Source organism: Euphorbia lathyris, chromosome 4 (assembly GCF_963576675.1).
Source record: "Euphorbia lathyris chromosome 4, ddEupLath1.1, whole genome shotgun sequence".
NCBI classification, from domain to species: Eukaryota; Viridiplantae; Streptophyta; class Magnoliopsida; order Malpighiales; family Euphorbiaceae; genus Euphorbia; species Euphorbia lathyris.
Window position 1 is genome coordinate 23,148,271 of NC_088913.1, and position 11,695 is coordinate 23,159,965.

An 11,695-nucleotide genomic window follows, 5' to 3' on the forward strand; every position below is an offset into this window, starting at 1 on the left:
TAAGATTTGTTACTTAATCACAACCACAGCATCAAGTCAAAGAATAACTTTCAAATATTTTGAGTTGGTGATCAAAATAGTCAAATTGACAACTTTATATATGTTAAGATTTATCAAAATAGTCAAAAATAACTTTCCATTATGTATAAGCATTTGACATTTTTTTTTTCTTTGAAAAAAGCATTTGTCTTTCACATATGGGTTGCAGTCAATATCTTATGCGGCTAACATCAATTCCATAAAACATGTATATATAATTATAAAAAGAAGTTTTTCTTTTTATAAAGTATAATACTTGTAAAAAGGTCCAATAGTGGAGTTAGTACGAAAAATTTGAAACTACCCTTACGTCTACGGGTACACGTGATCGGTTAACCAGTCCATTAAAGTTAATTCGGTCGGTTAACCATTTGATCGTTTTTTTTAAATCATTAACCATATACTAGTCCACTAAATTCGGTTAACCTTTTATTTCGGTTTCTAACCATTAGTAAATAAAAATAAAATAACAAAAGAATTCTAATTTTTATTGTGAGTAAGACGACGGGTTGATTTAACTGCGGAGAGAGAGATGTGCGTGCATTATATCCATGTCATTTTACACAATACACTAATTATTTAACCCTTATGGTTTTACATAATACATTAATTAGTCCCAAACTTTTTTAAAATAATTATATGATCCCTCAATTTTGATTCTATTAAATTGTTTAGTCCCTATATAAAATCTCCGTCTACAAATATGTTAAAGAACAATTAAACGGATAAAATTAAATTTTTAAAAGGCAAAATTGCCCCTAATCAAACTTCTGGTTACAAAGTTTTGGAAAACAAGTAACAAAATCTTGTCTTTGTTTCTATATCGAAAAACATAAAAGAAAAAGAAAGCCGCATAAACTAAAATTAGAGAGACCGTCGCAAATAAACTGAGAGTTATTTACATATTTTCATCTCATTTAGTACCATTAAAAGTGAAAAAATTTAGAGACATTGTAATTAAATAGTGGACTGGTTAATGAGTTATGTAAAAATATAGGGACTAAATAATTGTTTAACCATATAAATAAATGTACTTTTTATATATTTTTAATATTTAATTGATATTCGGTCGGTCTCGGTTAACCGCGGTTTTGGAAAAAAGAAACTGTAACCAGTAACCACTAACCACTATTTTTAAAATTAAAAACCGTACACTGGTCCATCTACTTTAGTTAACCTTATTTTTGGGTTGGTTTCGGTTTGGTTTTTCAGTTTTTCGATTTTCCAGATTTTTGTGTGCATCTCTACTTACGTCTGTCAATATTATTACACATTATCTATTCCTATCTAACTTGTGTTGATAATTGTTACACTAATTCTTTTATCTACCACTATAACCTATGTAACTTATTTAAAGGAATTCATTATATTTCTATACTTCTCTCTTTCTATTTCTATTATACATACATTCTCACCGTGTAACTATTATACATCCAACATGGCATCAGTAGTCTCTACTTCCGCATCATCTGAATCAACTGATTTACTAATGTCTACCTCTTATCATCCGACATCCACCGTTCCTCATTCAACCGGACAACCTGCTTATACTTACGTCATAGACTCAAGTTTTTTTCCCTTCAACTGAGTTTTGGTGGGCAATTCCTCCCTCATTAGAACAAGGTGAGTTGTCTATAACTGCTTATATGAAAAAACTAAAGGTATTTTAGATAATCGGGTTGCTTCGGAAAATCCATACCTTATGCATCTATTACTTGCTCTTCTCTTCAAAAATTTGAATGAAGAATATCACTTCACTGTTCAGAATCTTGTCACTCAGAAGGGTTTACATTGATTACTATGAACTCCTGCTTGAAAACTATTGAGGGTAATCCTTCAAACTACAAAAAAAAAAAAAAAAAAGTTGATATCTTCTGTTGGTATATCTACACCTCGGGAAGCCGATATTTCCATTGTTGCATCACCGCAACCAAAGAAACAAAATCAAAAGAAGAGAATGAGTGTTAGGTGCTTCAATTGTGGAGATCCTAGCCACTAGGCTGACAAGTGCAAACATCCAAAGAATCTTGCTGCTTATAACTATAACCTGGGTCCTCAAGCACATATGTCATGGCAGCAACCTCATAATCCGTTCTCTGGTCCTACTCAGTAATCAGTGCCACCAATCATATGATAGCTAATCCAGCTCAACTCCAACGGATGCATCCTTATCAGGGTTATGACACTGTGCAATGGACAAGGTTTGAAAATTTCTCATTTTGAATACACTCGCATAAATAATTTAAATGATTCTTTGATGGTGATTATTTTTACACATCATATTCTACTATGCTCTAGTGTAAATACATCATGTGCTTCCTGAACTTGTCCAAAAAATTTGATTGACCCCTGAATTTTCGAAGTGTCTCGATAGCCTTCTAAACTTGCATAAAATATTCAATTAGCCCTCTAAATTTATATAAAATGTAATAAATTAATCACTCGGTTGCAAAAAAAAAAATGTTAAATACAGAAAATATATTCCATACAGTTTTAAAAAAAGTAAAACGTTTAAGGTCGGGATATACGGTTCTAATATCATAGAAGACAAATTTTATAGTTGAGCAAGTAAGAATTTCATTTTTAATCTATTTTATAAATTATGTAATATAACAATCTAAGAGATGTACAATATATATTTTTACATTTAACATACTTTTTTGAACCGAATGATTAATTGATTACATTTTACGCAAGTTCAGAGAGCCAAATGATCATTTTATACAAGTTTAGGAGTTGTCAAGATACTTTGAAAATTTAAGGGGCCAATCAAGTTTTTTAGACAAATTAAATACACAAATGATATGATGTATTAAAAAAGTTTAATAATTAACAAATTCAGATTATAAATATAATGAAAATTTGAGTGGCCAACATAAATTATTGTTTTCCGAAGTGAAGTGAGCCCACACATCAAATTATTTAACACATCAAATAGTTTAGCCCCATAAAAACATCAAAGGGAAGCAAAATGTAACCCAAGAAATTACAAATTGATGAGGTTGATAGCCAAAAAATATACAATCGAAAAAATTGGTCCAAGCAGTTAAACACCAAGCTGCATGTTACAATATCAAACATCTAATATTTGATTTTCCACATAGCAGATGAATGTGAGCTATCAACTGCATACTTAAGTTGAGAAGATACATTATTCCCATTTATTTTATGCACTAACAACTTCAACTTCAATAAATCTAGTAACTTACCATGCCGAGATTGTTTTCTCTTAAGTACTTTGATAAACGCATTCAGCCCAAGCCATTCAACTTCTTCCTCCTCCAATTCCAGAATTGGTTTGAAATCACAACTAGTTCGTCTAGAACACATCATTTTCTTTATCAGCATGTACATGTATCTACAACCAGTTCACATAAACACAAATAAGAAGCTAAAACTGGGGAGAAAAGTAAAACAAACAGGAAACGAGGACTCGAATAGTTATGTACCTGAAGGACCTTGCAATTATCTTCAAATAGAATCTTGGGCGTAGCTTGCACATGTATAACATCTCAGAAACATAACAATGGAATTTCATTGCACAGACCAAAAATGCTTGATAGATATTCAATCTCACAACTGGACTCGAATTTATGTTTGAATCGAAGAATATGGGATGGCACTTAGGTCTCATATAGTCACGGAGCTTCGCCTTCAGGCGGGCAGCTGGTTTACCTTGCCACGATATGGTAAGAGTTGATCTCAAATGGCTGTTTAGATATCTGTGCAGCAGATTAAATATAATCCTTACTTGTCCCTAGCCAAATAAAAAACATGCTGCATTGTTGTATAGAAAATCAGTAGGATAGGATCTAACCTTGTGTAATCTGCCTGAACTTCTAAAGTGCAAGAGTTTAAAAGTAAGCCACTCCATCTAAGAAATGAGATACCATCTTCACCAACATAAATTCGGTTCGATGGAAGCAGCGATGCATGTCCAGAATCAAAATTTATACAAAACTTTTTCTCATTCATATAGCAGTTATAATCGCGGAATCCCCTTCGTAACCTGGTGTAAAAGCCAGCTGCTTGTTCCTTTGAGGTTGATATAAAGCAGAAGTCATCGATTAGTCTGAGAAGCGTATAACAAGATGATGGAATTACTCTATCCTCACTGCTAGTTTCAGTGGTGGGTTCACAAGTTTTTTCAAGAAATGGAAATACAACATTTCTTTCTAGATGGCCATAGTACAGTGAACACAGTAGAGAAGACAAAATACTTCCTTGAGGTATACCTATGCCTTGCAAGTAAAATGCTTCATTGAGTTGCAGTATGTTATGCTTCACATGCTCATTTAGATTGAAAAATAGCTTCTCCTTCTTAATATACCTGCTCAAACCCTGCAAAACATAATGTGATTTGAGAAGACAGAAATATCAATATATGAATGAAATGTTCAGAAAAAGCACCTGATTAACAAGCAAAGTATGCAACGAACCAAAGCGAGCAGAACTCAACTTTGTAAGACTACAGCTGAGGTTGGAATCAGCTAATATAAGATTCTGATTAACCCAAAAAGATTTCTTAGTGGAGACAACTTGAGAAGACTGTTGTAGAAGATATTCATCCTCAACTATGACATCTTTCATCACTCGAAGCAGCTTGTCTTGATCAACGGAATCGAATGCCTTTGATACATCAGAGATAACTATGAAAACATTAGGCATAGTACTCCCACCATTCTTCAGGCCAATCATAAACAGACACAACTTGCCATAGATATCATTATAGTCAAACACTGATGACCCTAATTTGTCTGGTTCTTTCAACTGTATACCTTTTAGAACAGCATATGTATCACGAAGAACACAATTCACAGACTTGAAATGCTTATATTTCAATGATTTACGGCAAAATTGTGGTTTCCCCAATGTTCTTTTGTAAGAAGAGCATTCTCCTAAAAGCATTCTTGATGGCGCCTTCAGATTTGCAAGCATCCTAACACCATTCTCTTTTGGGAGAAGTCTGAGCTTTGAGAATCCAAACGATCTATTGCTTATAATTCTGTCAACAACACTAGTACTCACATACTGGTAGTTCTGGTCTTTCAAGCTAGAAATGCTTTTATTTTTCAATCCCTCCCAAAATAACTTGCGATAATAAAAGATTTCTTGTTTGCCATGGTCACTTTCAGTAACATAGAAGTGGGTTTGTAGCAGTGGCACAACTAAATCTTGAAAAAACCAGAATATCCATTTCTCTAAAAGCTTATGTTTCAAATCACTTACAGCATCATTCAACTCACATAATCCTTTATGCATTTCTAAATTCTTCTTTGGCACATCATTCATTGCTGCAATACCCAAGTGGCACAAACAATGTTTATCTGACAGAAAAGGGAACTCTGAAACCTTCAAATTATGCACACATTGTTTTAATGAAAACTTTTCAAATCTTCTAAGCTGAATAAACCTGGCAATATTTCTCGTTAAGATCCTCCAATTGGAAGGAGTTCCCAACAGATCTGGTGGAACTAAGTTTCTACAAACAGCCCATATAAATGAAACCACCTGACTTTTCGAGCAATAGGACTTTACTTCCTCTATCTGGTCTCTGTTGTTCATGGATCTTATGCAATGTTCAGAATTCACATCATTGGATTTCTTAGATACTTCTCTATCTGGATCATTCTCCTGAAAGAAAACAAAATAAATCTTGACAAATTCTTACAAGAAAATATTCATTAAACTGGAATTCCATGCCTCCCACACTTTAGACAAGTCCCAAGCTAAAAACTAACCTCATCTGCCAAGCCCAAATTTTTTTTATTGGTAGTCTGAGATGAAATCATTAAATGCTTATCCAATAACCTCACATGGTTGCAATGATGACTCCGATGAATAAGAATCTTAAGCAAATTTGTAAGTGAATGATACCTAAAACATAAATGCAAACCAGGTTGAACACATCTATTTCAGTTGTTATTTATGCCCCATATCTAACTCCGCATACCCCAAGGTTAGCTTCAGTAATGTACCACCAACGATCAACTATACGAAAATAATAAAAGATAAAAATAATTCACTAGAACCCTAAAACATTGCATGTAATGTAAACTTCAGCTTACAGGCATGCAGATCCAATGAGACAGGAATCGCTGCTGTGGGAGCATTGAGCTGATGAACCATTTATATTGGCAGTGGATAGGCCAAAAATACTCCCAACAAGAGACTTTGAACCGGAAAAATTAGGATATAAGGAATATAACATGTCTGTGTATTATTAAGGTCGTGCACAGTTTTTCTCATTTACATACCCAATAAAATTAACAGAACCTTTAGAGCTGTACAAGTTGAAGTTTAAGGAACAATGACCACCAATACTAATGTGCTTACAATTCATTGTAGATAAAGAAGAGTAGACAATGATAATATAGTGACATGGATGTAGAGAAGTATGACAGAATCCAATTTGCACATAAACGTCTAAGTATATGAGAGGATACGTTTCTGTGGAAGAACAGATAAATATTGTTTCGAATTATAAAATATGGGTTGCCTATTAATTTGCGCCCCTTTGGTGACTAAATGGGAAGCTTGCAGTACATGACAACAAGAGCATTGCTGGGGCATCTGCAATTAGCCAATTACAGAAATTAATAGCTGACCTGAAAAATAATTAAGGAACCAACTCCAACAACAGGTGACAATATTACATAGTTCTGAAAAAGAAATCACCTTTCTATTGGAATGACTTTTCCTGTTGTCATGGTCAAATTGTAGATTCCGAATAGCATTTTCTTCAATAGTATCCATTAAGAAACAGGTGTTATCACAAGCTGTTTCATCATCTAAATATCTACGCTTCTTGCCGCGAAGCCACCCAAATAATCTCGATTTCTTCTTGGGCTTCTCTATAACTGGATTTAAGCCATTGTGCTCTTCATTTGAGGACCCTCCATGTTTCACAGAACAAGTTCCAATTGTTGATGAAACTGTTTCAAGAATATTTGGATGACCATCTCTCTTAGCAGGATACCTGTTAAAAGCCCTGATACAACAGCTATCATCATTATTTGAATGCTTGGGTTTCTTGCACTGCTCCCACCTTAAAGGTCTTGAACGCTTTCTTTGATTAATCAGTTCTCCATTTGGAAGCTCTTCATGTTTTGTAAAATCACTTCCAATCATTTCTGAAGCTGTTTCAGAGACACTTATCTTGTCATACTTGTTAGGAGGATGCCTTCTGGAAGGTTTTATATATTTTCTATCATTACAACCAACACAGCCTGAGGAAACCTGAACAGAAGGAGTACTATGCTGCTGTATATCAACTCTTGAGTTAGCATTACTAATCCCACTCCTCTTTTTCCTGTTCCCTGGCATAAAGAAATATTCTAAAAATCCAATTCTATCTTTCCATCTTGCTTTAAAATGTGGCCAATGATTGAGAGATATAGTAAAATCGCAACAGTAAGGAAGTACAGAGAATATAGAAAACAAAATAGAAAGAAAGATATTACAAGACGCAGTTCACTGCTGGATTCTTACTTTCGTGACTTGACTCTTAAATTAGATGAAATTTCTAATTCATCACATATCATATATTAATCAAAGGGGGGAAACATTGTCTTTAAACTTCTTCTTATCTGGTTATTTCTTCTTTCATGAAATCTCAAATTTTTTGTAATCTTAAATGTCGATTAAATAACTTAAGACTTCAACAGGTTGCAAACATTCCATCAGTCCTGGATATTCTTCCAAACAAACTTAAGAGAGACGATGGATTGGTAGTGAAATATTATTTCTGGTTCACAAAACCCCCCAAGAATCCATAATCTAGATGCAAATACCAAACAGAAGACAACAAGTGTTACAAACTTGTTTCAAGGAAATGTACATTATATCCAAGCATTCAGGTTCTTTCATTTCCTAGAATTATACTTAACTTTACCTACCAGATCATAGTATTCATTGATATAACCACTCATGACTCGGGCAAAATTTTAGATCTAGTAGCAAGCAGGACTGCCTAGCAATAAAGGTTGTGCGACATAGTATTAATAAACACGAAGAAGCACTTTCTCAAACTCTTCTCCTACTATAAAAATTGCAAGCAATTGCACATAAATATATGACGTCAGTTCCTGAAGAAATATCATCAATCACTACATTATTGGAGACCTCAATGAGATATTTCCAACTCTTAATTACCAGAAGTGATAAATGAAGGATCCTGAGATTCTGGCTGTGCTGCATGCTTCATCAACTTAAAGGCTAAATCTGTGACAGGGGGGCCAGTCACTTGATGGTATTTCTTAGGAGGAAGTGGCAAAAAGATTGATGTATGCTTTAGAAGATAAAGCATGACATTATCCCCCACCTGCATTGATACAATTTGGAAACAACCTGATAATTTGTTAATTAACACCAAGGATCAATCATTTGACATAATTGAATACCCACATACCCTTTTCAATAGAAGAGCCCATGCTGAAGAAGTCAGAAGCTCAACAATAGGGCTTGAATGATTAAACTGTCATGAATGGATAACAAACAATAAATAAATAATTGACATACAACCAATCGTTTCAAATTGGTATTATATTTACAAAAACCACTATTGATTTTCACCTCATTACTACACCTTGGAGTCTTATTTTCACGAAAATTAAACACATCAAACGTGTACGTGTATAATAATTAAATAACTCAACTAAACATCAGTTAAGAAATAGTAGGAACCAGCAACAAAGGTCATTTTGCTCCCTTTTAATTCTAAAAAAGGACTTAAAAGAAAACGAGTTCTAATAATGACGAATCAAGAAACAATAATTGAAAAGGAGAATTGGAAGTACTTGCCTTATCATAACCGCTACATATTACATTCACAGACGAGGATTGCTCTCTTATCATAACTTCAATAGTCCGTACAACAATCTATAAACACAAAAGCACAATTTAGGAAACAAAAAAAAACACACACAAAAAGGAGTTCATGAATATGGACCTCGTGTTGGGGCCAATTGTGGAGCTCCGCGGCACCGAAAGGAGGAGCATTGTCGTGAACGACTACAAAACAGTGACTGAGGAGATTCCGGTAATCCGCGGGATCTTGGGGTCGGAGAAGAAAGGATATGGCGTTCTCTTGGCTGCCGCAGCAACTGAGACAGAGATGAGTCTTGCAAAGGCAAGATTGAGACGGTTGTAGTACGTGAGGTGAAATGAAGGATGTGATAGTAGTGGATAGAGTACGAGCTTGGTCCCTGAATAGCCTCCATAGGACCTCTGGAACCCTCCGTTTCTTTGGCATTTTGAATTCGGAAGAGTACTGGAGAAGATGGCGCCTTTTCCATTCAAGACGAGTAACGGTAAAACAAAATAAATAGTAGTAGCATACAACCTATTTAAGTAATAAATCCTACCACATTAATTAAGAGTTGATAAAAAAAACTAAAGTTGAATATATAAATATTAAATCCTACCAAATTATCTGAGAATTGATACTCCCTCCATCCCATTATATAGGTCATTCTAGCAAATTAGTTTTTTCCCTAAATATAAGTCATTCTAGGATTCCAATGCTTATTACCCAATAGTGACCTGAGAGAAGAATATTTTTTGTATTGGTACATGTGTTTTTTAATATTCCAATGCTTATTGCCCAATAGTGACATGAGAGAGAATTTTTTTTAGTTAACCAATATATTTCTTAATTTGTGTGAAATACCCTAGAATGACTTATATAATGGAATGGAGAGAGTATTAAGGTGGAATGTTTGGTTCTCACGTAAATAACGGGAAGGAATCCAAAAAGATTAATAATGAGAAAGGAAAAGAATAACCATGAATTCACTTGTTCGGTTCCGGAAAAGAAATGGTTTACCTTTAATATCAGATAAATATAATTTTGTCACATTTGACACGTTCGAACCTACTCTCTAAAAATAGAACGGGTATGTCCCCAGGTCTTTAGCTACAGCAAAACGATTGCGTATCTGACTCGGGAAGTCTTGACAAACCCAGTCAAGAATATAACCGTTATCGTAATCATTCCCGATCTGGGAATCGCGGGTCAAATGACTTTGAGGGATATAAGACCCTGATATCTGGACTTACCTCCTCCTATTAATAGTAGAGTAGTCACGTGGCCCACCCTACTCCGCAATATGTAAACCGTCTTCTATAACTCGACCAGTATAAATAGAATAAGCTCAGTTCGAGGTAAACAAGTTCATATACATATTTACATTAAGTTTGCATTATAGCTTTATTTTACTGATTGTGATCATTCTGCAGTCTCCTCCACGAACCGACTTAGATATTAGAGCTGGTTCATCGTAGAGACGCCCCCCCCTTTAACCTTGAGTTTGTGCAGTTACAGATTGACACGTAGACTTTCAAGATTCAACCACATCAAATTTGTGCAGTGAGCATGGACTGATACAAGAATGACTCGTTTAAGCAGTTCTATTGAAATCCCTTCCACTAGTGCACTCCCCAAAATAGAGATCTAGAGAAACATAGAAGAAGAAACATGTCGGAACTGTCATGTCAATGATGACCCAATCCTAGAAATGATGGAAGAATGGGACAACAACAAAGGCTCTTGGGTGCTATCTCATGACGCTTGACAGAAAACCTTAATTCTGTCTATGAAGTCGTCGGCATCATGAGGCAAGAGCATGTCATCTAAATGGCAGAGGTGAAAGAAAAGTTGATAATAGCAGAAGAAACATTCAGGTACGTAAAAAAACCTAAAGACACTAACTGCTCGACTGGACACCACACTATCTGAAGCTGCCACCACCGTTATGTCGATTCTCCGAAGAGCCAAACGAAAGATCTGGACACCCAATCCAGGGGAAAAAGTCTCCCCGGTACGCCGCCATCGGACCCAGACTCCTTTCCGTGCAATATGAGAGAGAAAGAGATCAATCTCCTGTGAGATCGATCAGGCAAGAGAAGGAAGACGACCCTCCACAAGTAGGAGGACACCAGAATCCAACCCTTGACGGTTTCATCACCAATCAACATAATCCCTATCAGTCAGCTAAGAAAGAGCGGTCAAGCCCCGAAGCCGAGAGCGTTGGGCACCGAAGGAAAGAGACCTCTCGATGAAAGATGAGAATGTCAAGGTAAACTTGAGGTGATGAGAAAACTTTACAAGCTCATGAGTATCATTGTTGAGGCGGGGATCGAAGCTAAACATCTTGAAGTCATATAAGTAGAAATACTCATATGCAAAAAAATCATGAGCGAAGTAATGTCTCGAGGGTTCAAATACCCACTACTGAAGGAGTATGATGGAACAACTGACCCCAACCGATGTCTCGAGAGTTCAAATACCCACTACTGAAGGAGTATGATGAGACAACTGACCCCACTACTCATGTGAAGAAATTTAGGTGAACCATGTACACTACCACAAAAACTGACGTTGTTATGTGCCGACTATTCCCTACCACCATAAAAAGGTGTTGCTTCCTACTGGTCCTTAAGGGAGTAAATTACACCAATGGTACCTGAACTCATCCTAATTCACACTTTGGTACCTAGATTATATTTTGTTCAAAAATAATACCTGAAGTAACGATGACCGAATAATGTAGTATATTTTACCGATCAATGTGAGCTTGACGAGTAAATTCGCATGATGGTACCTGAACTTTACTCCAATTCACACTTTGGTACCTAAATTTCATTTTGTCTAAAA

The 11,695-nt window shown here is 35.3% G+C and overlaps 1 protein-coding gene across 1 annotated transcript; it reads right to left on the bottom strand.

Annotated features, from left to right (window-relative positions):
* Positions 1–2,988: 2,988 nt before the first annotated feature.
* LOC136225765 (telomerase reverse transcriptase) lies at positions 2,989–9,339 on the bottom strand. Its single transcript, XM_066013876.1, has 12 exons — positions 8,990–9,339; positions 8,842–8,919; positions 8,450–8,515; positions 8,194–8,362; positions 6,718–7,358; positions 6,486–6,612; positions 6,108–6,252; positions 5,781–5,916; positions 4,450–5,673; positions 3,857–4,380; positions 3,489–3,761; positions 2,989–3,397 (listed from the first exon to the last, which is right to left on the bottom strand). Exons 1-12 carry the CDS (start codon positions 9,290–9,292, stop codon positions 3,121–3,123), a joined length of 3,963 nt encoding a protein of 1,320 aa, XP_065869948.1. The 5' UTR covers positions 9,293–9,339; the 3' UTR covers positions 2,989–3,120.
* Positions 9,340–11,695: the final 2,356 nt, after the last annotated feature.

What these genes read in the sequence shown, in the direction of transcription:
- LOC136225765 (XM_066013876.1), bottom strand. Translation starts at nt 9,292, where the DNA reads ATGCCAAAGAAACGGAGGGTTCCAGAGGTCCTATGGAGGCTATTCAGG. An exon ending in GGGCTCTTCTATTGAAAAGG is followed by an intron (nt 8,363 to 8,449) that starts GTATGTGGGTAT and finishes GTATCAATGCAG; the next exon opens with GTGGGGGATAATGTCATGCT. An exon ending in GTTCAGGCAGATTACACAAG is followed by an intron (nt 3,762 to 3,856) that starts GTTAGATCCTAT and finishes TCTGCTGCACAG; the next exon opens with ATATCTAAACAGCCATTTGA.